Raw genomic sequence first — 27,237 nt, forward strand, 5'->3', positions numbered from 1 at the left:
CCCATAATTCTGTTCCTTATTTTACCCTGTGGTTCCCCCCATGAGTTTGTGCATGTTTGTTCTGTGTTAAGCGGTCACTTATATTTGTGAGCTGCTATATTTTCCCTGCGTGGAATATTTTGTTGTTTTGTTGAGTAAAGTCCGTTATTACTCATTCTCTGTGTCCTGCACCTGACTCCGTCCCACCTGCTGCACGTTGACTCTTAACACTATGATGTTTATTTACACTATCATCTGAATATCAACTGTAGGGTGCCAAGAGCACACAACTTCTCACACAGCTGATTGCAGAAAGAAATGTGTTCTAATAAACCCAGTCACTGCCCAATATTCCCAAATGCAATCTCGGGAAAATACAATGGCGGAACCCCAGTTTTTATGTGCTGAATTATTTATTTCTCAACTTACATTTCTTGAGCAATTGGCAGCGTTTTACAATCTTGATGGTCTGGCATGACAACATAAAAGTAACCGCGGGAAGCGCACCAGTCATTTGAATGCATAAACGGTAGGCCTATATTCACTGTAAATTTCACACAATTACACTGTAGTTATAAACACTGTATAAATCACATGATTTTATTAGTGCCTGCGCAAGTGTTTTTTTAGGACATTTAATAAGCGACAAGATCATATTTAGAGTCTGTGATCTAGCTAATGATTAACCCATTGTGGTAGACAATACAGAGAAGCAACCCCATGCTTCAGCCATGTAGTCACGATGCTGCATCAGACGGGTGATAATGCTTATTGCTAAAATAACACACTTGTCTGATAATATTGCTTTTCATAAATATGTTATTGGACAAATTTCTGAAGGGGAATATTTCATTTTAAAGATTTAATATGGGCTATATGTAATCATTGAAAGTTTTCCAAACAATCAGTGTAAATATCAGATTTTATGGTTGGCTATAAGGTACTTGCCCAGACTACACATGAAGCATGAAATCACCTACAATTGAAACTCTGCTAGCATAACTTGCTTTCCTGTGATCTTGGCCTGGGACAGAAATGTCTCATTCGGGCCAGTAATTTTCACTTGTTACTGGCTAAGTGTGCCACTGGCAAATTGACCTTAATGTCAAGCCCTTGCGCTGCATCATTCATGAGGGACTACATGTTTACTGTTGCCTTGTTTATTTTGAGAGAAGCTTCCCTCTACATTGCTGACATAAACAAATCACCCCCACTCCAGTAGTTACTTTGGATCACGGGGAGGGAGTTAGGAGTTGTCGAGGGCCATCTATTGACAGACAGTCCAATACTTTGTGGGTTTCTGACTGTAATGAGAGATGACACACTCAGATCTACATAAAGGCATTGGCTTGGGAGAGACATGCATCCCTCTTTCTTGTCTGTCCATCCACCTTCACAATTTCACCTCCATAATCACATTTTACAGCAGTCCTATCAAAAAGTGGACCCAAAGTACGTTTCCACTCGGCTGTCTCTCCTGTCCTTGAAACAACTCGGCCATCTCCATTCTCCTAGTTGAGATAGACTTGAATATCTTTGAATATAATTTGCGTCTGATGTCTTGGAGGAGACTGAAGGAGAATATCTTAGCTCATTTGGGTCATAGTGTAAGGGAGACTTGTCATAAAGGGGGTTAGTGGAAAAACAAAGTTTATGGAAGGACTGACATTAAATCTTCCAACTCACACACCTATTATGTAATCTGAGTCATAGATCCACAGGGTGATTACCATTTCCAGTCACTCCTCTAAATGCCCTGAATTGCATTTTACATTTATGTTCGCTCATAAATGCTGCAGAGCTAGTTTTCCCTGCCCTGATTTGAAATAGGTCTAATGTTTTTAATTCTTTCTCCACCTGTTGTTGTTGCTAGGCTAACCTCTGTCCCCCACCTGTGGCTGATGGACCAATCATCCTGGGGGAGAAGTTTGCGAGTGTAAATTACTCTGTCAATCCTAGTCACATTGCAAGCAGACGGTGTCTGAAATTGCTCCATCATATTTCATCCTCCCTCTTAAAGCTTTCTCCTTGGATTTGAACCATGAAACTCTTGTCGTTTTTTTATTTTCTTGTATTGGATACATGATTTGTGCTGCTAGGCAACAGAGAGGAAACTGTATTTGTTATTTAGCCCTTTTTTTAATCACTTTGTCCGTTTGTCAAAAGCCTCAATTTCCGCATGGGCGAGAGGGATATTTTTGAAAGAGGTTTAATTTTGTTGTGGGGATCTTTATGAGACTCAGTCAGGACTTGGATTACGATTTGTAGTATAATCATGGTTGTGTGGAGAAGTGTTTTATTTTTATTTTTGTCAATGACACAGTGTTCTAACCCCGGTCCTTAATGTCCACACAGTTTAGGGACAGAAGTCGTAATTTAAGTGAGAAAAATAAGTAATCTTAAAGATACAATTTAATTACCACTAATAATCTAAGAAATTGATCCCTTGCTGGTATTTCTTAGCACCTTTTTTAGTTGGAAAGATTCAATGCAATTCCTTACCACAAAGCTTTCCACATAAAACATGGAAACAACATATGGCAAGCTGACAAACAACATTGCTGTCACAATAGGATAAATCACAAGCATTTATCAACAGAAAAAAATAAAATCCCAAGTGGGAGAAAAATATGCAATCGCAAGATTTTCTATACAGCAAAGCACAAATTTGATATCGTAACATCTTACAATGGTATTGTTCATTGTGCTTTTTTGTCCATTCATCAGTGGTGGTGCCTCAGCCTGGTCCCAGATCTGTTTTTGCTGTGTCGTCAATGACCATAGGAGTTACAACGACAATAGAAATGACAATGACCATAGGAGTTCCTTGTCCTGATGACAAATCTGGGACCAGGCTAGTTGTGCTCATCTTGTCTATCGGTATATACAGCAGCTGCGGAGGAATTTATTGAAGTAGTTCCTGAACTCTGTGTTGAAAACTGTGTAGATGATGGGGTTGAGGGCGCTGTTGACGTAGCCCAGCCAGGTGACGATGCTCATCAGCCATGGGGGGATGTAACAGGTGGCACACAGGGCCCGCATGGTGTGGACCACGAAGAACGGGGTCCAGCAGAACAGGAAGGCACCTGGGATGGAATAGACACACACATACAGGCAGTCAGGCACATACACAAGCAGACACACAAGGCACACACACACGTAGGAAAACAGGTACGCGGTACTCACAAACGTAGGAACATAGGTACACGGTACGCACACAGGCAGGCAGGCAGGCAGGCACACACACACCACAAAGTGGGAGGTTTATACTGAGGCTCTTTAGATTTCTGCTTAAGAAATCGTAAACCACAGGGATAGCAGTAAAATGACACCTCTGAGACTTCTCTCATTTATGAAACGATTATATGTCAGGCTGACACAGGCTTGAAACTCTTTATTACTACATATGTAGGATCTTAACTTTCCTGCAATGCAGAACATTTTAAACGTGTAGTGCATTTGAGGTTTAAAAATGCTTCTGAAATGTGTAATTTCCACTTAGAAATTTCAAACTTGATTTTCCCCTACAAAAATGTCCAGTAATATTATAATCCACATAACAATTAACATTTCCTGTTGCTGCCAGATTATTCTCCTGCTGTAGCAAATTGGCTCAAAATAAGATCACACTCGGTCTCAAATGGCACCCTATTCCTTTTACAGTGCACCATTTTTGACCGGGGCCCATGGTAAAAAGTAGTGCAATTTATAGGAAATGGGGTGCCATTTGGGACTCAAAACAAATGTAATAACACAGGAATTGCTAAATATATCATGAGTCTTACTTTGAGGACATCATTGAGTGGCGAGTGGGAATAGATCTAGCTAGCAATAAGTCAAACGCAATCAAAATCAAAGATTGGGCCCTATAAATACAGTTTACCCTCTTAGGGCTCCATTCAGATGGCTGTATTTCAGATTGAAGTAGTCTGAAGAGACGCTGCTGATAGGATTACGTTTTTTTTCTTCTTCCACTGAGCCTAAATTACATCTGCATCATGAAGTGTGATCATATCCTAATGATATACTGTAGGTAAAACAGTGCTATTTACAGAAATACTTACAACAGGTCATTTCCATATCAGAGGGTTGGGTTGTTAGAACTATGCTAATGGTAGATATACAGTAGGGGGAAGTCAGACCCATTCTGTATTGTAAATTGACAAACGGCATTTAAAATCATACACTTGCCCATACATGAAACAATTGCTCATACATGAGCAAAACGCACGAGGAATACTTCAGATACGGATCCATCAGTTAAGCTTGATAGAACTGCGCCAGATCGAATTATGTTTGTATGTAAAGAAGTACACCTGCCAAGGCAGCTTCCCTGCCAAGCCCCCTGCTTGGCTGAATAATTCAGAAATGCTGATGGGATTTCTATTAATATCTAGAATGAACATTAGGATGAGTGATAGATAGATAGACACTAACTGTTGCATGCTGGGTAGGTCTGGGTTGGGTCCCAGATGTCACCCTATTCCTTATAGTGCACTACTTTTGACCATGGCACATAGAGGTCCGGTCAAAAGTATTGCACTATATAGGGAATAAAGGTGCCATTTTTGACACATCCCTGCTCTGAGCATCAACTCCCTTTGGAAGCTGGGCTTTCCTTTCTCCAACTCATTCACTTACTCTGGAGGGAGGCCTTTGGCTGAACAACATAATGTGAGGCAGAAATCGGATTAGATTTTATCCCCCCAAAAATTCAGCTATTCAGCTAAGGAACTCAAGCTATGGATAAAGTGTCCAAGTCATCTAATGTAGGGTGTCTTATTAAAACTTGGTCCCCTTGTGGGTCCCCCAGGACCAGTATTAAGAACACTTAATGTCTAATGTAATAATGTGTTTCTGAGTACCTTCCTACCAGACAAGCTCCATCACTCCTGCCATCACTCCTGCCAATCCTGACATCATCCCCTCCTACTGCACCATCCTGACTGGTTGCATCACTGCCTGGTATGGCAACTGTTCAGCCTCTGACCGCAAGGCACTACAGAAGGGTAGTGCGTATGGTCCAGTACATCACTGGGGCCAAGTTTCCTGCCATCCAGGACCTCTATACCAGGCGCTGTCAGAGGAAGGCCCTACAAAATGCCAAAGGCTCCAGCCACCCTAGTCATAGACTGTTCTCTCTAATACCGCACGTCAAAGGGTACCGGGGCACCTAGTCTAGGTCCAAAAGCCTTCTTAACAGCTTCTACACCCAAGCCATAAGACTCTTGAACAGCTAATCAAATGGCTACTCAGACTATTTGCATTGCCCCCCTCTTTTACACTGCTGATATTCTCTATTTATTATCTATGCATAGTCACTTTAACTCTACCTACATATACATATAAAATTACCTCGAATTACCTTAACTCAATTACCTCGACTAACCTGTGCCCCCGCACATTGACTCTGTGCCCGTACCCCTTGTATATACAGTAGTAAGGCTACTGTAATCTTACTGCTGCTCTTTAATTATAAAAATAAATAAAACATTCACTTATCAATTATCAACACTTATTTTTCTTAAAACAGCATTGTTGGTTAATTAAGGGCTTGTAAGTAAGCATTTCACTGTAATATTGTATCTGTTGTATTCGGCGCATGTGACATACAATTTGATTTGACTATTAAATAAAGGGAGGGATATGAGAATTGAGTGAGGCTGGTTGGAATGGTGTCGTCTCTCAAAGGAGAGTCCCTTATTGTCAGGCACCCCCTGACTTTGAGGCATGTATAAGTATTTTACCCACATAACTGTTTGCAGTCTACATCAGGGGTTCTCCAACTGTTTGGGTCCGGGGACCCCTTTTGTGATTGCAAATTCATCAGGGACCCCCCTCATAGTCAGAAAACAACTAGAGTGTAATACAAATAGTCTACAAGGAGTTTTGCTATGACGTCTATAGTGCAAGACTGGACGAACCAAATCTCAGGTCCTGGGAGAGAACATGTAAAAGGCCCGCCTCTTGGCATTGGAGAGAAAATGTTGCCATTTTCAAGCTAATATCCTGCAATTCTACACATTTTGTCACTGGGCAAAGAGATGTTTTATTATTGCAGCTTTAAAGCTAATATCCTGCAATTCTACACATTTTGCTGTGAGGCAGAGAGAAAACTTTGCAGTTTTAAAGCTTAAATTACAGTGTGTTTATGTATATATACAGTAGAAGTCCAAAGTTTGAACACACCTACTCGATCTTTCTTTCTTTTAATATTTTCTACATTGTAGAATGGTAGTAAAGACATCAAAACTATGAAATAACACATATGGAATCATGTAGTAACCAAAAAAGTGCTATAAGACAATTCAAAATATATTTTAAATTTGAGATTCTTGAAAGTAGCCACCCTTTGCCTTGTTGACAGTTTTTCACACTCTTGGCATTCTCTCAACCAGCTTCACCTGTGGCGTAGCGGTAAATGGCACTCTATCTCAGTGCTGGAGGCTCAAATCCAGGCTGTATCACAACCGGCCATGATTGGGAGTGCCATAGGGCGGCGCACAATTGGCCCAGTGTCGTCCGGGTTATTGTAAATAATTGTCAGGGTAAATAAGAACAAATTCTTAACTGACTTGCCTAGTTAAATAAATGAAATATAAAACCTGGAATGCTTTTCCAACAGTCTTGAAGGAGTTCCCACATATGCTGAGCACTTCTTGGCTGCTTTTCCTTCACTCTGGGGTCACACGCATCCAAAACCATCTCAATTGGGTTGAGGTCAAGTGATTGCGAAGGTCAGGTCATCTGATGCAGAACTCCATCACTATCCTTATTGGTCAAAGAGCCCTTACACAGCCTAGAGGTGTGTTTTGGATAATTGTCCTGTTAAAAAAACAAATGATAGTCCCCTAAGTGCAAACCAGATGGGATGGCGTATCGCTGCAGAATTCTGTGGTAGCCATGCTGGTTATTGTGCCTTGAATTCTAAATAAATCACTGACAGTGTCACAGGCAAAGCACCTCCACACATCACACCTCCTCCTCCATGCTTCACGGTTCCCATACTCTGCGTCTCACAAAGACATGGCAGTTGGAACCAAAAATCTAAAATTTGGACTCATCAGACCAAAGGACAGATTTCCACCCATCTAATGTCTATTGCTCGTGTGTCTTACATTTACATTTAAGTCATTTAGCAGACGCTCTTATCCAGAGCGACTCACAAATTGGTGCATTCACCTTATGACATCCAGTGGAACAGCCACTTTACAATAGTGCATCTAAATCTTTTAAGGGGGGTGAGAAGGATTACTTTATCCTATCCTAGGTATTCCTTAAAGAGGTGGGGTTTCAGGTTTCCGGAAGGTTTGACAGGCAAACCATTGGGGGCCAGAGCAGCGAAAGTTTTGACTTGAGCAACTGTACTTCCTCAGTGGTAGGGAGGCGAGCAGGCCAGAGGTGGATGAATGCAGTGCCCTTGTTTGGGTGTGGGCCTGATTGGAGGTATGAGGTGCCGTTCCCCTCACAGCTCCGTAGGCAAGCACCATGGTCTTGTAAGCTTCAACTGGAAGCCAGTGGAGAGAGCGGAGGAGCGGGGTGACGTGAGAGAATGGGAAGGTTGAACACCAGACGGGCTGCGGCGTTCTGGATGAGTTGTAGGGGTTTAATGGCACAGGCAGGGAGCCCAGCCAAAAGCGAGTTGCAGTAATCCAGACGGGAGATGACAAGTGCCTGGATTAGGACCTGCGCCACTTCCTGTGTGAGGCAGGGTCCTCTCTGCGGATGTTGTAGAGCATGAACCTACAGGAACGGGCCAGATGTTAGTAGAACACTGGGTTTTGTCCAGGTCTTTCTTAGCGCTCTGGGAGGAGGACACAATGGAGTTGTCAACAGTGATGGCGAGATCATGGAACGGGCAGTCCTTCCCCGGGAGGAAGAGCAGCTCCGTCTTGCCGAGGTTCAGCTTGAGGTGGTGATCCGTCATCCACACTGATATGTCTGCCAGACATGCAGAGATGCGATTCGCCACCTGGTCATCAGAAGGGGGAAAGGAGAAGATTAATTGTGTGTCGTCTGCATAGCAATGATAGGAGAGACCATGTGAGGTTATGACAGAGCCAAGTGACTTGGTGTATAGCGAGAATAGGAGAGGGCCTAGAACAGAGCCCTGGGGGACACCAGTGGTGAGAGCGCGTGGTGAGGAGACAGATTCTCGCCACGCCACCTGGTAGGAGCGACCTGTCAAGGACGCAATCCAAGCGTGGGCCGCGCCGGAGATGCCCAACTCGGAGAGGGTGGAGAGGAGGATCTGATGGTTCAAATCGCAGCCGATAGGTCTAGAAGGATGAGAGCAGAGTTAGCTTTAGCAGTGCGGAGCGCTCCGTGATACAGAGAAGAGCAGTCTCAAATGACTAGTCTTGAAACCTGACTGATTTGGATCAAGAAGGTCATTCTGTTTCAAGAGTTTTGGAGAGAAAAGAAAGAAGGGATACTGGTCTGTATTGTTGACATCGGAGGGATCGAGTGTAGGTTTTTTCAGAAGGGGTGCAACTCTCGCTCTCTTGAAGACGGAAGGGACGTAGCCAGCGGTCAGGGATGAATGAGCGAGGTGAGGTAAAGAAGGTCTCCGGAAATGGTCTGGAGAAGAAGGAGGGGATAGGGTCGAGTGGGCAGGTTGTTGGGCGGCTGGCCTTCACAAGACTTTTTAATCTGGAGAGAGAGGGGAGAAAGAGGTCAGAGCACAGGGTAGGGCAGTGTGAGCAGAACCAGCGGTGTCGTTTGACTTAGCAAACGAGGATCGGATGTCGTCGACCTTCTTTTCAAAATGGTTGACGAAGTCATCTGCAGAGAGGGAGGAGGGGGAGGGGGAGGAGGATTCAGGAGGGAAGAGAAGGTGGCAAAGAGCTTCCTAGGGTTAGAGGCAGATGCTTGGAATTTAGAGTGGTAGAAAGTGGCTTTAGCAGCAGAGACAGAGGAGGAAAATGTAGAGAGGAGGGAGTGAAAGGATGCCAGGTCCGCAGGGAGGCGAGTTTTCCTCCATTTCCGCTCGGCTGCCCGGAGCCCTGTTCTGTGAGCTCGCAATGAGTCGTCGAGCCACGGAGCGGGAGGGGAGGACCGAGCCGGCCTGGAGGATAGGGGACATAGAGAGTCAAAGGATGCAAAAGGGAGGAGTGGAGGGTTGAGGAGGCAGAATCAGGAGATAGGTTGGAGAAGGTTTGAGCAGAGGGAAGAGATGATAGGATGGAAGAGGAGAGAGTAGCGGGGGAGAGAGAGCGAAGGTTGGGACGGCGCGATACCATCCGAGTAGGGGCAGTGTGGGAAGTGTTGGATGAGAGCGAGAGGGAAAAGGATACAAGGTAGTGGTCGGAGACTTGGAGGGGAGTTGCAATGAGGTTAGTGGAAGAACAGCATCTAGTAAAGATGAGGTCGAGCGTATTGCCTGCCTTGTGAGTAGGGGGAAGGTGAGAGGGTGAGGTCAAAAGAGGAGAGGAGTGGAAAGAAGGAGGCAGAGAGGAATGAGTCAAAGGTAGACGTGGGGAGGTTAAAGTTGTGAGAGGTGAGCCGTCCTCAGGAAAGGAGCTTATCAAGGCATCAAGCTCATTGATGAACTCTCCGAGGGGACCTGGAGGGCGATAAATGATAAGGATGTTAAGCTTGAAAGGGCTGGTAACTGTGACAGCATGAAATTCAAAGGAGGCGATAGACAGATGGGTAAGGGGAGAAAGAGAGAATGACCACTTGGGAGAGATGAGGATCCCGGTGCCACCACCCCGCTGACCAGAAGCTCAAAATTGTGGGCGGACGAAGAGAGAGCAGTAGGAGTAGCAGTGTTATCTGTGGTGATCCATGTTTCCGTCAGTGCCAAGAAATCGAGGGACTGGAGGGAGGCATAGGCTGAGATGAACTCTGCCTTGTTGGCCGCAGATCGGCAGTTCCAGAGGCTACCGGAGACCTGGAACTCCACGTGGTCGTGCGCGCTGGGACCACCAGATTAGGGTCACGCGGCCACGCGGTGTGGAGCGTTTGTATGGTCTGTGCAGAGAGGAGAGAACAGGGATAGACAGACACATAGTTGACAGGCTACAGAAGAGGCTACGCTAATGCAAAGATTGAATGACAAGTGGACTACACGTCAATGTTCAGAAAGTTAAGCTTACGTAGCAAGAATCTTATTGACTAAAATGATTAAAATGATACAGTACTGCGGAAGTAGGCTAGCTGGCAGTGGCTGCGTTCTGACTTTGTAGGCTAGCTGGCAGTGGCTGCGTTACACTACACTAATCAAGTCGTTCCGTTGAGTGTAATAGTTTCTACAGTGCTGCTATTCGGGGGCTAGCTGGCTAGCTAGCAGTGTTGATTACGTTACGTTGCGTTAGAAAATCGCTCTAGACTACACAATTATCTTTGATACACAGACGGCTATGTAGCTAGCTATGTAGCTAGCTACGATCAAACAAATCAAACCGTTGTGCTGTAATGAAATGAAATGAAAATGTGATACTACCTGTGGAGCGAAGCGGAATGTGACCGGGTTCTTGAGTGCGGAAGTTCTATTCAGTAGACGTTGGCTAGCTGTTGGCTAGCTAGCAGTGTCTCCTACGTTAAGGATGACAAATAGCTGGCTAGCTAACCTCGGTAAATTAAGATAATCACTCTAAGACTACACGCTCTAAACTACACAATTATCTTGGATATTGTAGCTAGCTAACACTACACTAATCAAGTCGTTCAGTTGAGTGTAATAGTTTCTACAGTGCTGCTATTCGGTAGACGAAGCTGGCTAGCTGCTGGGCAGATAGCAGTGTAGACTACGTTGACCGAAATACGGTTGCAATAGAAGTGCTGACTGTTTCACTTTGTTGTCCTCTTTCTTTTCCTTTTCTTCTGTCCTTCTTTTGTCCTTATTTTGTCTTCCTTTCTTCTGTTAACTAGATATTTTTTGTTGTTATTCTTTGTAAGCTAGCTAGCTTCTTCCAGGAGAGTCCCTAGCAACTGCTTAGCAACAAGTAAACAATTCTGCTAGCAATTCAGCTAGCTAAGATAACTGTACAATTTTATGAAAAATAATTACTTTTTCAAAAACCTGTCTTTTTTGGTTTGTTCCTTGTTTTGTCTTCTATTGAGTCTTGCAGTTTTCTCTTGATTTTTTTCGATGTACTTCACTCTAAAAAAACATTTCAATCTCAATATATACAGGAGCTCATTTTTCAGCAGCTGCTCAATTTAGAACTCCTTTGTCTTGGCTCAAGCAAGTCTCTTCTTCTTATTGGTGTCCTTTCGTAGTGGTTTCTTTGCAGCAAATCGAACATGAAATCCTGATTCACACAGTCTCCTCTGAACAGTTGATGTTGAGATGTGTCTGCTACTTGAACTCTGTGAAGCATCTATTTGGGCTGCAATCTGAGGTGCAGTTAACTCCAAGGAACTAATCCTCTACAGCAGGTTTTCCTTTCCTGTGGCGGTCCTCATGAGAGCCAGTTTCATATAACATGGACTTGGTATTTTACAAAATAGGATAATCTTCTGTATACCACCTCTACTTTGTCACAAAAAAAACTGATTGGCTCAAATGCATTAGGAAGGAAAGAAATGACACAAATTAACAAGGCACATCTGTTAATTGAAATGCATTCCAGGTGAGTAGTTCAGCTGGTTGAGAGAATGACAAAAGTGTGCAAAATATATTTTGGATTTGTTTTTAACACTTTTTTGTTTGAATACTACATGATTCCATATGCATTATTTCATAGTTTTGATGTCTTCACTAATATTCTTCAATATAGAAAATAGTAAAAAATAAAGAAAAAACATGAATGAGTAGGTGTGTCCAAACTTTTGACTGGTACTGTATATATATATATATATATATATATATATATATATAACATTTTGGGGTATTAGTTGAGTTTAAAAACTGATAATTGAGTAGTGTGGATACCAATATCCCTGTGAGCCAACCAGGCCTAAGGTAAAGAACATAATTTAGAAAATGTTATTTAACCAGGAAAAGCCCATTGAGATCCAGAATCTCTTTTTCAAGCAGGCAGCAACAATCAATACCTTACAGAATTAAAACGTACAACAATTAAATACAATTCAATTCAATTCAACAACATGATTCTGCCTAAAAAAAAACATTTACGCTCCTCTGTAACAGTCTCCCATCAAAATTGTAGATGAATAATGTTACACTTTATAGTATGACACACTTGAAACGTATTTCATGGATCCCGTGGTTGAAAGTCATTTCATCTGTTAGTAATATTCATAAAAAATATTAAATGAAATGCAATACCGTCACTGATCCCACTTTGAGAAAACCTTGGTCTAGACGACTTCTGTTTGTTGCATGATTTTCATATGATCAACCTGTATGTCAGATCTATTTAATTGACTTTCTTGAACACCGGGTTTTATCCTCAAATGCCATAGTATATAGGCCATGCTTCAGTTCTGCCTTTTCAATAAGTACACCAACTCCATTAATCCACACCATTCCTGGACAGATGGACTCAAAGATGGCACAAGGAAACAAGGCTGATCGAGGTCACTTTGAGTGTTTCTCTATCTTTCTACCCTCTCCTCCCCCCTTATCTTTCTCCCCCTTCCCTTGTTCTCCATCTGCCCAAGTAGACATTTTGCTCAGTATTTATGTGTGTGTGTGCTGTTCCTTTAGTGTACGACTTTGCAGTATGGATGATTTTGGCATGGGGAAGGGAAGGATCATCCAGACTAATTTCCTGTCATGCCCTCTGCCTGTACCGTGTGTGTGTGTGTGTGTGTGTGTGTGTGTGTGTGTGTGTGTGTGTGTGTGTGTGTGTGTGTGTGTGTGTGTGTGTGTGTGTGTGTGTGTGTGTGTGTGTGTGTGTGTGTGTGTGTCTACTGGAACAGACTACAGGATTGGCTCTCTGGCTTAAAGCAGTTGCACAAGTTCTCACAGGCAAGGAAATTGCATGAAGAATATGTGAAATGCTAGAAATGGCCATGCCCCGGATAATTGTCATTCAATTTTGATAATACATTATCCTGTACAAGTATCTTTGCTCAGGTGTATTTATGGTTCCATACTTCCAGTCAGAAGGTTGAACACTCTACCAACAAAATGGTGATGCTGTAGGGATAACATCCTTTCTAGGTCTTAAGGGCACAGGTAAACCTTACATGATGATTGGATAAAGGATTACGTTTAAGTTAATTAGACAGTATTCACTAAATGGTATTAGAATTGTATCTTTATTTTACTAGGCAAGTCAGTTAAGAACAAATTCTTATTTTCAATGACGGCCTAGGAACAGTGGGTTAACTGCCTGTTCAAGGGCAGAACGACATATTTTGTACCTTGTCAGCTCGGGGATTTGAACTTGCAACCTTTCGGTTACTAGTCCAATGATCTAACCACTAGGCTACCCTTATTGGGCCTAACAATGACTTGTTAGGCCCAATAACGACCATGTTAATTTAGACGTAAGAAAGATGTAACTGTCATGGCTTTAGAAGCTTCTGATAGGCTAATTGACAAAATTTTAGTCAATTGGAGGTGTACCTGTGGATGTTTTCCAAGGCCTACCTTCCAACTCGGTGCCTCTTTGCATGACATCATGGGAAAATCAAAAGAAATCAACCAAGACCTCAGAAGAAAAAAATGTAAGACCTCCACATGTCTGGTTCATCCTTGGGGGACATTTCCAACCACCTGAAGGACCACATTCATCTGTACAAACAATAGTACACAAGTATGAACACCATGGGACCATGCAGCTGTCATACCGCTCAGGAAGAGACGCATTCTGGCTCCTAGAGACAAACATACTTTGGTGCGAAAAGTGCAAATCAATCCCAGAACAACACCAAAGGACCCTGTGTAGATGCTGGAGGAAACAGGTACAAAATTATCTATATCCACAGTAAAATGAGTCCTATATCAACATAACCTGAAAGGCTGCTCAGCAAGGAAGAAGCCACTGCTTCAAAACCACCATAAAAAAGCCAGACTACGGTTTGCAAATATACATAGGGACAAAGATCATATTTTTGGAGAAATGTCCTCTGATCTGATGAAACAAAAATAGAACTGTTTGGCCATAATGACCATCGTTATGGTTGGAGGAAAAAGGGGGAGGCTTGCAAGCCGAAGAACACCATCCCAACCGTGAAGCACGGGGTTGGCAGCATCATGTTGTGGGGGTGCTTTGCTGCAGGAGCGACTGGTGCAAAATAGATGGCATCATGCGTCAGGAAAATTATGTGGAAATGGGTCTTCCAAATGGACAACGACCCCAAGCATACTTCTAAAGTTGTGGCGAAATGGCTTAAGGACAACAAAGTCAAGGTATTGGAGTGGCCTTCAGAGCTTTGTGACCTCAATTCCATAGACAATGTGTGGGCAGAACTGAGAAAGTTTGTGCGAGCAAGGAGGCCTACAAACCTGACTCAGTTACACCAGCTCTGTCAGGAGGAATGGGCCACAATTCACCCAACTTATTGTGGGAAGCTTGTGGAAGGCTACCTGAAATGTTTGACCTAAGTTAAACAATTTAAAGGCAATGCTCCAAATACTAATTGAGTGTATGTAAACTTCTGACCCACTGGGAATGTGATGAAATAAATAAAAGCTGAAATAAATCATTCTCTCTACTATTATTCTGACATTTCACATTCTTAAAATAAAGTGGTGATCCTAACAGACCTAAGACAGGGAATTCTTATTAGGATGAAATGTCAGGAATTGTGAAAAACTGAGTTTAAATGTATTTGGCTAAGGTGTATGTAAACTTCAGATTTCAACTGTACCTCAATGCCGGGATGGGATATGCCACTGTACCCCACATTTGAACTTTTCTAAACTTTCATGAAGAAGGCAGAAATACAAAACAAAATTCTGGAAATATACCCTTTTCACTGGGACCATTGAGTGCTGAAGCTTGTAGCGCATTAAAATCATCAGTCCTTCATTGCAACACTCACTACTGAGTTCCAAACTGCCTCTGGAAGCAACGTCAGCACAAGAACTGTTCGCCGGTAGCTTCATGAAATTGTTTTCCATGGCCGAACAGCCGCACAGAAGCCTAAGATCACCATACACAATGCCAAGCATCGGCTGGAGTGTCGTAAAGCTCACAGCCATTGGACTTTCAGTGGAATGCGTTCTCTGGAGTGATGAATCACGCTTCACCATCTGGCAGTCCAACGGACTAATCTGGGTTTGGAGGATGCCAGGAGAACGCTACCTGCCCAAATGCATAGTGCAGACTGTAAAGTTTGGTGGAGGAGGTATAATGGTCTGGCACTGTTTTTTATGGTTTGGGCTAGGCCCCTTAGTTCCAATGAAGGGAAATCATAATGCTACAGCATACAATGACATTCTAGACAATTCTGTGCTTCCAACTTTGTGGCAAAAGTTTGGGGAAGGCCCTTTCCTGTTTCGGTATGACAATGCACAAAGCGAGGTCCATACAGAAATGGTTTATCGAGATCAGTGTGGAAGAACTTGACTGGCCTGCACAGAGCCCTGACCTTAACTCAATCATACACCTTTGGGATTCATTGGAATGCTGTCTGTGATCCAGACATAATTGTCCAACATCAGTGCCCGACTTCACTAATACTCTTGTGGCTGAATGGAAGCTGCAGCAATGTTCAAACATCTTGTGGAAAGCCTACCCAGAAGAGTGGAGGCTGTTACAGCAGCAAAGGCAGACCAACTCCATATTAATGACCATGATTTTGGTGTTCGACAAGAAGGTGTCCACATTCTTTTGTTCATGTAGTGTACTTCTCTCGACCCATATCTCGCGCCTGCTTCGTGGTATCTTAATATAACCATAATGGCGTTCCGACCCCAGTGCAGCTCAGTGTAAACAAGCATAACCGTCGGGTCGGAATCATCTGGCTAGTTCTCTTGGTGATGACTCAGACCGCACAATGCACAGAAGATTGACCATGAACATATTTACAATTAATATTTTGCGGTTGTTGTGTGGCTTTGTTTGTTCAGAGTACATTTAGTTATTACAACAGTTACATTAACAGTTGCATCAGTGCCCAACCAACAGTGTTACCATAATAGAAAAAGTGCAAAGTGCCAACCAAACAGATAAGAGAATAAAAATAGAATAAAACTCACCCACAACGACAGGAAGCACCTTCATGGCCTTCCTCTCTCGGCAATTAATCTTGGCCCTCTTCTTCTGGTGAGGGTCGGTTTGGGGGTGGAGGTTGTACCTAATGTTAGAATAGGCCACCACGGTGGGCACAGGGCCGTCCTTGTACTCTGTAGTTGTTAACGAGTTGTTATAGGGGCGGTCTGGTGTGTCTGGTGAGGAGTTTTTATAGGGGCCGTCTGGAGACTCTAGGGGGTAAGGGTCCAGCTCTTCCAGATTAATATCCTTTAGCTCTGGCTTCATGTCTGTGAGCTCCTTCATCTTGATAATGGGGGGTAGAGGAGGAGGCAGGGAGTCCAGCGGGGGCAGGGATGCAGCTGCGTCCTGGAACTTCCTACAGACCAGGATGCTGCTCCTCAGCTTGGCCTTGCGTGCCTCCTCCCACCTCCTCAATCCCCGGAACATGCCGCAGTAGAGGAGGAGCATGATGGGACAGGGAATGAAGAAAGAGCAGACAGAGGAGTAGACCACGAAGTTGTCGTCCTCCAGTTTACACTCTGTAGAGTCCCGCTGCGGGACATTTTGGATGCCAAACATGACGGGTGAGGCCACCGCCAAGGCCAGGATCCACGTGGCGGAGAGCAGGAAGATCTGTCTCTGATCAACATGCTTAAGGTTGTAGTTGAGTGGAATGGAGACAGCGATGAACCTGAATTAATCATATCAACCAGAGAAAAGATTGAGAGGAGCTGTATTCACTATGTTTTCACTTTGTAGAAGAGAGACATTCATTAATGATTTCATTCGATCTATCATTATAGACTAAACAAAAATATAAAACGCACCAAGCAACAATTTCAAAGATTTTCATTTCATAGAAGGAAATCAGACAACTAAAATTAATTCATTATGCCCTAATCTATGGATTTGACATAACTGAGCAGGGGCACAGCCATGGGGAGGCCTGGGAGGACCAGCCAATCAGAATTAGTTTTTAGGGCTGGTCTCTATTACAGACAGAAGTACTCCTCAGTTTCATGAGCTGTCTGGTTGGCTGGTCTCAGACGATCCCGCAGCTGAAGAAGCAGGATATGTAGGGCCTGGGCTGGCGTGGTTACACATGGTCTGCGGTTGTGAGGCCGGTTGGAGCTACTGCTAAATTCTCGAAAACGACGGAGATGGCTTACGGATAGATAAATGAACATGACATTCTCTGGCAACAGCTCTGGTGGATATTCCTACAGTCAGCATGTCAATGACACGCTCCCTCAGAACATCTGTGGCACTGTGTTGTGTGACAAAACTGCACATTTTAGAGTGGCCTTTTATTGCCCCCAGCACAAGGTGTACCTGTGTAATGATCATGCTGTTTGGCAAAGGTGAAATGCTCACTAACAGGGATGAAAACTAATGTGTGCACACAATTTGAGATAAATAATATTTTTGGTGCATATGGAACATTTCTGGAATCTTTTATTTCAGTTCATGAAACATGAGACCAACACTTTCCATGGTGCGTTTATATTTTTGTTTATTATAGTATAGTATAACTCATTCCATTGAGGGCAGGGTGTCTGCTGTTTTTCCCTTTCAATTTGTGTCCAATTAAGACCTGTACAACCAGGTGAGGGCAGTTTTTAACTAATCAGCAACCTTAACTCATCAATCAAGTACAAAGGGAGGACCGAAAACAGACACTCGGCCTTCTGTGGAATGAATTTGATGCATGTGTTCTAGTACATTGCCTTTGACACAAATATATTATGTACACGGAGTGCAAAAAACATTAGGAACACCTTCAGAACAGCCTCAATTCTTCGGGACATGGACTCTACAAGGTGTCAAAAGTGTTCCACAGGGATGCTAGCCAATGTTGACTCCAATGCTTCCCACATGTGTGTCAAGTTGGCTGGATGTCCTTTGGGTGGTGGACCATTCTTGATGCACACGGGACACTGTTGAGCGTGAAAAACCCAGCAGCGTTGCAGTTCTTGACACACTCAAACTGGTGCGCCTGGCACCTACTACCATTCCCCGTTCAAAGGCACTTAAATCATTTGTCTTGCCCATTCACCCTCCTAATAGCACACATACAAAACCAATGTGTCATTGGTCTCAAGGCTTAAAAATCCTTCTTTAGCCTGTCTCCTCCTCTTCATCTACACTGATTGAAGTGGACATCAATAAAGGATCATAGCCTTCACCTGAATTCACCTGGTCAGTCTTTTATGGAAAGGGGCATGTGTTTGGATCCTTTGGCAGGCTTTAATTTTTAAAAACAATTATATTATTCCCATTTGTGTGAATGCTAATGAGGTTTTCTTGGCTACAGGCAACACAGAGGCAACAAATACCCCAACAGGCCCTATATATCTTAATGTCAATGATAAGCGTTGTATGTTCCCATGCAAATGCTACGAGTTTATCAAATGGAAACATATTTTATCCCGAGGTTTTATGTCTTGTAAGTTTCTCTCTCTGCTTCATTTGTGCTTTCCGTTAACACTGATTGGTTTCAGGAAGAAAGGGGGAAGAGAGAGATGACAGGTCATTGCTGGAGATATGGTTATTTTCCTAATCCGATCTAGTGGAGGAGACACTATGACCTATGACTTGGGCTGATAGCGAAAGCAGCAGGGGTCTCCTCCCTTGTGCTGCTAACGCTGCCAGCACAACTCCCAGCAAAGTGCTTTGGGAGAGAACATGTTAGTATTGGTATTCAATGGCTCAAACATTTGGACACAGGGTAGGAAAGTTAATTGGAATCCATAGATTATTTTAGTGAACTTGACCTAGCTCAAACATCATGGGGGGGGATATCAATGAATCGACTCATACTTGTATTGCAGGGCCTTTTCTGTCATAAGTCACACTTGATGTCAGCATTTTGACCACCACCTGAGAGGTCGGACCGAATGTTAACAGAGAGTTAAAGGTCGATAACCTGTCGATGCTGATGGCGCAGAGGTTGAATATGGAGGCCGTACACAGCATCACGTCCATTGTCATCAGGCCGTCGCAGACATGCATGTTCAGTGACCACAGACCACCCTGGAACTGAAACAGAGCAGCAAACACACACGGTCAGACAGGCAACATCACTGAACTTAAAAAGAACTTTGTCTCTTTCTCAATCTTTCCTTGATTCCAAGCTGCCTTTCTCCTCATCTCTTTCTCAAAACACATGAAAGAATGTGATAGGGTAATGACCTTCGATACGCTCCTTCGGTATGGTTGAGAAGGAGGCAAGGACATAGGGTGCAAGGAATCGCGGAAAGATTAATTGAGATAAAGCCACGGTCTGTTGACTACCCTTTGCCCCTCCCTGCCCTCTGATGACTTCCACAAGGTCTTGCCCTTGGCTAGCGTTCTGCACCCACCAGATTGGCTGTGTGTGAAATCAATTTCCTCATTAGCGCTGCTGCAGCTCTATCATAGAGCTGAGCAGAGTGAAGCCCCTCTGGCTGATTGGAAATTGCAGGCGTGGAGCAGTCAGTTATGTCAGTTATGATAAGTTTTGGCCTTGACACAATTTAGATGATTTTAATGGTATTCTAATCACATATTTTAATTGGCTTGTTATTAATAACTTATTTCTCTCGGATTTGGCTGCCAGGTTGGGGACATGTGTCCACTGTCATGTAACGTGTAACATGTGGCTCTGTTCCAATAACATGTAAAAACACATTTCTACTTCCATCATTCCCATTACGGATAAACCACATGAATTTCACATGTGAAAAATTACATGAATTCTCATGTCATATCATTTAAAGTCATGCGTTTTTTGAATATTTCTCAGGTGATGATAATTCACATGAAACTTCACGTGGATTTTCACATGTTTATGAACCTGACCTTTCACATGTGGATTCAAATGTTCACGTGCACATTTTTGTGATGCCCTGGAAACAAAAATGAGTCGTTAGAAAACACACAAACAGTGTTTAATTTAGAGTGTTTTCAAATTGCAAATTTGACTCACTTTGACATACATGATTACATTGTGTATTATTATTTATACTAGTGCTGGACGATATGGCCAAAATATAGCACAATATTGTTCTAATTTTTGACAGTATGGTGTTATTTTATGTTTTTGAATAATAAGAGCTATTTATATGAGTAGTGCATGACCATAGGGTTGTTTTATCAATCAAACCTCAACCAAAAATCTGTCTCTGCATTTTCATCTATTTCTGTATATTCTTCACTCATTATCATTTCCACACGTTTTTGTCTATGAATGCCTCCATTTTGTGAAAAAGTACATTTTCCTTTATCAGAAAAATTATTATATTTTATGACCATGACGTATACTTAACAAAAATATAAACGCAACACGTAAAGTGTTGGTCACATGTTTCATGAGCTGAAATAAAAGATCCCAGAAATCTTCCATATGCACAAAAAGCTTATTTCTCTTAAACATTGTGCAAAAATTTGTTAACGTCCCTGTTAGTGAGCATTTCTCCTTTATCAAGATAATCAATCCACCTAAAATGGTTGGCATATAAAAAAGCTGATTAAATAGCATGACTATCACAAGGGTACACCTTGTACTGGGGAAAATAAAAGGCCACTGTAAAATGTTCAGTTTTGTCACACAACACAATGCCACAGATGTCTCAAGTTTCTTCACCAGTGGAATCGTCTGAGACCAGCCACCTGGACAGCTGATGAAACTGGATTGGCACAATAGAAGAATTTCTGCACAAACTGTCAGACACAGTCTCATAGAAGCTCATCTGCGTGCTCGTAAATGTCATAATCGACTTTAGTGGGCAAATGCTCACCTTCAATGGCCACTGGCATGTTGGAGAAATGTGCACTTCAAGGATGAATCCTGGTTTCAACTGTACCGGGCAGATAGACGGCAGACAGCGTGCAAAGCGTCTTGTGGGCAGGCAGTTTGCTGATGGCAACATTGTGAACAGAGTGCCCCATGGTGGCGGTGGGGTTATGGAATGTGCAGGCATATGCTACGGACAATGAACACAATTGCATTTTATCAATGGCAATTTGAATGCACAGAGATAGCATGACCAAGTCATGAGGCCCGTTGTTGTGCCATTCATCCGCTGACATCACCTCAGGTTTCAACATAATGCACAAACCCACGTTGCAAGGATCTGTACACAATTCCTGGAAGCTGAACGTTTTCCAGTTCTTCCATGGCCTGCATACTCACCAGACATGTCACCCATTGAGCATGTTTGGGATGCTCTGTATCGACATGTACGACAGTGTGTACCCCTACCCTTTTTAGGTATCTGTGACCAGCAGATTCATATCTGTATTCCCAGTCATGTGACATTCATGGATTAGGGACTAATGCATTTATTTCACTTGACCAATTTCCTTATATGAACTTCAACTAATCAACTCCAATTATTGCATTTTGAGTTTATATTTTTGTTCAGTTTATTTTCAATAGATTCAATGGCAGTCTTTAGTTTCGCCACACTGGGCATTGTGCCGATTTCTAGGTAGATTACCTTTTTTCATCAATAACTAGGGTATGGGCAGGGCTCAGGTAGCCTCTCTCTATTTGGCTCACTAACATTTTGAAGCTGAGCTCTTTGCTCGTGCCCTGCTGAGCAGTACAGTCCTATCTGCATCAATAGGCCTACTGCTATGCAGTAAAATACAGTTTACTGCCCAGCCATAATTTATACAGCAATTATTATTGAACATGTCCTCACCTGGGATTTGAATCTCTTGGTTTACAGCATTCTGATCTTCCTGCTACGCCACCATGTCTGTGACAATGACTGATTTCATCTGTATTCCGATACTTTGGAATTAAAACTAAATCTTAGCTTTGTTAAAAATACAGAAAAACCTAAAATTACTACAAATAAGTAAATTATATCAATGATGAAAGAATAGTCAGATTAACTGACTATTAACTGATTAACTGAAATAGCAATGCAGATGGAACTCTTTTGCTAAGTGCAGAGATGTATTATACAGTGCCTTCAGAAAGTATTCACACCCCTTGACTTTTTCCACATTTTCTAGTGTTACAGTCTGGATTAAAAATATATTGAATTGAGATTTTGCCACTGGCATGAACACAATACCCCATTAATGTCAAGGTGGAATTATGTTTTTCATTTTTTCTACGAATGAATTAAAAATGAAATGCTAAAAGGTCTTGAGTCATTAAGTGTTCAACCCCTCTGATGTGACAAGCGAATAAATACTGTAAATCCAGGAGTAAAACTTGTCTTAACAAGTCACATAATAAGTTGCATAGACACACTCTATGTGCAATAATAGTATTTAACATGATTTTTGAATGACTACCTCATCTCCCACACATACAATTATACGTAAGGTCAGTTGAGCAGTGAATTTCAAACACAGATTCAACCACAAAGACCAGGGAGGTTTTTCAATGCCTCACAAAGAAGGGTACCTATTGGTAGATGGGTAAAAATACAAGAAGTAGACATTGAATATTCCTTTGAGCATGCTGAAGCTTTTAATTCCATTTTGGATGGTGTATCAATACACCCAGTTACTACAAAGACAAAGGTGTCCTTCCTAAGTCGGTTTCCGGAGAGGAAGGAAACCACTCAGGGATTTCACCATGAGGCCAATGGTGACTTAAAAAGAGTTACACAGTTTAATGGCTGTAATAAGAGAAAACAGGATGGATCAACAACATTGTAGTTACGTCACAAATAGGCACTAAAGTAAAACTGCAATAAATGTGGAAAAGAAATGTACTTTATGTCCTGAATACAAAGCGTTATGTTTGGGCCAAATCCAACAAAATAAATCACTGAGTGACACTTCATATTTTCAAGCATGGTAGTGTCTGCATCATGTTATGTGTATGCTTGTCATTGGCAAGGACTATGGATTTTTGTAGGATAAAAAGAAACAGAATAGAGCTAAGCACAGGGAAAATCATAGAGGAAAACCTGGTTGTCTGCTTTTCAACAGACACTGGGAGACACTGAAATTCACTTTTCAGCAGGACAATAACCTAAAACACAAGGCCAAATATACACTGGTGTTGCTTACCAAGACCATATTGAATGTTTCTGAGTGGCCTGGTTACAGTTTTGACTTAAATTGTCTTAAAAATCTATGTGAAGACTTGAAAATGACTTTCTAGCAATGACCAATAACCAACTTGACAGAGCTTAAATAATTGTTTGAAGAATAATGTGCAAATATTGTACAATGCAGTTGTGCAAAGCTCTTTGAGACTTACCCAGAAAGATTCAAATCTATATTCGCTGCCATAGTGATTGTAACATGTATTGACTCAGGGGTGTGAATACTTAAGTAAATGAGATATTTCTGTAAATCTAAAAACATGTTTTCATTCTGTCATTATGGGCTGTTGTGTGTAAATGGGTGATAAAAAAATATCATTTTCAGGCATTTTGAAGTCACGGGGTATGAACACTTTCTGAAGGCACTGTTGTTAATGAATGTGTAAGGGACTTTGTGGGGAAGCAGGAAAATCAGAGTACCCCAAACACAGAGGCTGTGAGTTAAAATCCCAGGTGGGGTCATATTGACAAGTCAGTACTAAGTGATCATGTCAAATGTAATCATATTGTCATTGATTAAAGATTTTTACATTATTTCTGCTGAACAGCATGCACTTACTTTAAACCTCCCCAGACCATTGCATTACTTATCATGGTTTAGGACCATCTGGGACCATCACACGATGTCCTGACGACTGGTAAAACAAATGTCTTGAAAACATCTTACAAATGTCCTAACATGCTCATCCAGTTATGTTCTTGGGTTGATGCGTCATGGTCCCCTGGAGCTTTTTTGTCAAGTTTCCGTTTTGTTCCAGTAACATTCCCAAAGACGTTTCTACTACCTTCTCGAAACGTTGTGTCATGGTTCCCTGGAGATTTTGTGTAGTGCCAGGGGCGTCCCCAAGGACGTTATTGGGATCTTGTGTCATGGTCCCCTGGAGGTTTTTGTTTAGTTCGGGAACTAAACAAAAACAACACCCGGGGATGTTTTTAGGACATTCTTGGGATGTTGTGTCATGGTCTCCTCCCCTCCTCCAGGGGACCATGACACAACGTTCAGAGAAGTCCTACAAACATCCTTGGGGACGGCCCTGGAACAAACCGGGAACAAGGCAAAACCTCCAGGGGACCATGACTGTTTAAATTGAATTAATATCAATTATGCTTTTTAAAATAAAACATTCTAAATTGAATTTGATACCTGGGCTTGCACATGTTCAAATGTTGTCATGTGTAGTTTAATTTTATCATGTTATAATTTTGCATCCCCATGTTATCAGATCTTTACACGCGACAACATTTGAGCACATGTGAAGACATGATCTCGTGAAAGTTTCATGATATCCCATGTTGTCACACTTATTTCACGAGATCATGTCTTCACATGTGTAGTTTTATGTTATTGCATGTTGCTTTTAACATGTTGTCACATGTTTTCACAAAATTTATCTGGTTTTTCTGTAAGTTTCCTTCTTTAAGTCCTTGAAGTAATCACTGAAAGCGAAGATTCCATCATAAAGCCGATTTATGGTCAATCTGGTTTCTGTATTAGTCAAACAGCATTTACTGCGATGTGGCCGCTGCAGAAATCAGGGCATTCAAAGTCTTGCTCATCGTTGAGCAGAGCAGAGCTGTTGTGAAGGAAGTTGTCAAGGAAGTGAGTTTGTGTTTATACAGGACGTACTGCCTCCACCTACCGTCAACCAATCATGTCAATGCGGAGTTATATGGAGCCCTCCACATTGTTACAAAATTTGGGTCGTGCACTGCGATGCGGTATGGAGCTTGACTTGGACTTCGGAGGCTCCGCAATTGCTTCACACCCAACGTACGGAGTCTCCGGACAACATTTCCGGATCAAGCATAAATCGTATTTTACACCAGTCATGTTAAATCAAGGAAAGGAGGAAAGGAGGGATGCGAGGCATGATGGATGCATTCTCAAAGAATTAGAACAGGACCCCCCAATTTCATCCATCGATTCATCCATGGTCTCTTTCCGACTGGCCAGTTGGTTGCTATATCAAGCACTCTTGAAGGGGCCATAGTGGTGTCCAGTGTGATGCTTGGGACAGTGACCCTGGGAATGGAATGTTCTGTCAGTGAAAAACCATTGTTCCTATGCTGGGTCTCTTGGCTAGTCGTGGCTGTCTGGCTGAGGGAGGGGGGGTGGGGGGGAGCTGAGAGGAGGCGCTAGTCAGCCTCATTTCCCCGGCCCAGTGTTGACTCCCTGCTGGGACAAATGTGTGTATTGTCCTGCGATTGTTGAGGCATGTGCTGTGGCAGAACGGATGGGGATGCAGCCGTGCAATGACTCGCTGCAGGGGGTTTTGGTCCCATCAGTGGAGAGGCAACCCACGCATCCCCCGAGGGGTCAAATACAGTTCATGCCTACAGTGTAGTTACAGCTGTGTGGTTGTTGGCGTTAGATTGAGTTACAGGTTTGGGAAATTCTGCCAATTCACAGTATTTTTTAAATTTTTAAATTTAACCTTTATTTAACTAGGCAAGTCAGTTAAGAACAAATTCTTATTTTCAATTAAGCCTAGGAACAGTGGGTTAACTGCCTGTTCAGGGGCAGAACGACAGATTTGTACCTTGTCAGCTCGGGGTTTTTGAACTTGCAACCTTGTAACTAGTTCAACGCTCTAACCACTAGGCTACCCTGCCGCCCCTATAAGTAATGACTTATAGACAGTAGATCTAAGCGTGTCTGATTATTTCTGAAATACTTAGAAATAGTATGAATATGTGTGAAGTTGAAAATTCAGTATGATCTGGTGAAGTCATGTCTCAAATACTCAGTGGTGTTTGCAAGCCAAATGAGAAGTTTTGACAGAATAGCTTTGACAACAGCAGCAATCTAGGCACACATGCCTTAGCAAACCATTGTATTGATGAGCTAACTGTGTTTATCCAGCATTCACATCATCCATTCTGTGCAGTGTTCACCCTTGCATCAGCTGCAACACATGTAAATTTACCTGGCCCCAATAGATGATAGGTTGTTAGACAATAACCAATTGTGTAAATATGGCATACTATTATATATGCATAATATCAATGACAATTGATATTATTGGTTAATAACATGTGGTCTTTTCTGTCATAATCTGTGATTTGGATTGATAGATGTTATATTACATTATAAACAATGTTACATTATGTGCTCTAATTTGAAATAGCTTCCAATCACAATTAATTGGCCCTTTCGAATGAATATCATAAATTATTATAATGATTAATACTATCACTACTACTAATATTATTAATATGAATCATCATCATAAAGTCACATTGTTTTACTCTTAATAAAATGCATGGCTTTGACTGAGGCACCATACCATTTTGAGACATATTACTCACCTCAACATATATAAATAGTGGCAAAACCAAAACTGCCAACATCAAATCAGCCACAGCCAGACTGACTATGAAGTAGTTGGTTGTAGTTTTCAAAGCTTTTTCCCTGTACACGCTAAGGCACACAAGCAAATTTCCACAAATGATGACCACAATTAGCAATATTCCGAATATCAGAGCAGGGAAGTTACAGTCGGTCTCCCGGGTTTGTGCGGTGTTAATTTCGGCACCCAGAATTAGCACGGTGTTGTTTGAGACGGTGAGGTTGGCTGGCATTTCTGCAGACAGCCACTCTTGCACCTAAAAAGATCCACTCTCCCTTTCTCCTAATAGAAGAAGATGAAGTTCAATCACGGCAGGTCCGAGAGAATGCAGCAGTCTTGAAAGGGATTTTCATGTAGGCATCTCTTCAAATAGGTATACAGGATGGGTTTCTTTTGCCATCTCGAAGTCTTCATCACTGAAAACTCTGTTGAGACGCCTTGTTGTTGTCCTTTATTATATTTTCAGCACTGTGCACGCTGGACAGAGCCACAGAGCGTCATGCTTTCCAGCAACAAGCTTGCTCTTCATGCGCGCTCTCTACGCGGGGTTCCTGCTGACAATAACAGCCAGCAAAATCACTGCCAGTCGACCCTGACCCATTGGATTCATTCCCTTTAATGTATCTATTTAAAATCCAGTCACTTTGGCACAACACTAGTGTGTTTCTCCCCAAGCCCAGTTATTTCCAGTTGAACTGATTTATCAAGTGTGCCATTCCGAATCCAGGGGCTTAAAACCGATTACCTGTACTGGTTGTTTTCATGGTCTGCCCTTGAATCCTAGTCCAA

General features: G+C 42.4%; 1 protein-coding gene across 1 annotated transcript; it reads right to left on the reverse strand.

Moving 5' to 3' along the window:
* Positions 1–379: 379 nt before the first annotated feature.
* On the reverse strand, positions 380–26,956 carry LOC118396473 (D(4) dopamine receptor-like). The gene is made up of 4 exons (XM_035790708.1): positions 26,408–26,956; positions 18,967–19,079; positions 16,046–16,731; positions 380–3,065 (listed from the first exon to the last, which is right to left on the reverse strand). Exons 1-4 carry the CDS (start codon positions 26,678–26,680, stop codon positions 2,854–2,856), a joined length of 1,284 nt encoding a protein of 427 aa, XP_035646601.1. The 5' UTR covers positions 26,681–26,956; the 3' UTR covers positions 380–2,853.
* Positions 26,957–27,237: the final 281 nt, after the last annotated feature.

Source organism: Oncorhynchus keta, chromosome 17, assembly GCF_023373465.1.
Source record: "Oncorhynchus keta strain PuntledgeMale-10-30-2019 chromosome 17, Oket_V2, whole genome shotgun sequence".
NCBI lineage: Eukaryota > Metazoa > Chordata > Actinopteri > Salmoniformes > Salmonidae > Oncorhynchus > Oncorhynchus keta.

Bases quoted from the DNA above. Each gene is read 5' to 3' on its own strand.
- LOC118396473 (XM_035790708.1), bottom strand. From the start codon at position 26,680: ATGCCAGCCAACCTCACCGTCTCAAACAACACCGTGCTAATTCTGGGT. The intron at 19,080-26,407 runs GTGAGTAATATG...GCTCTGTTTCAG, and splicing joins CACTATTTATATATGTTGAG to TTCCAGGGTGGTCTGTGGTC. The intron at 3,066-16,045 runs GTGAGTTTTATT...ATTCCATCCCAG, and splicing joins GGTGCTTCCTGTCGTTGTGG to GTGCCTTCCTGTTCTGCTGG.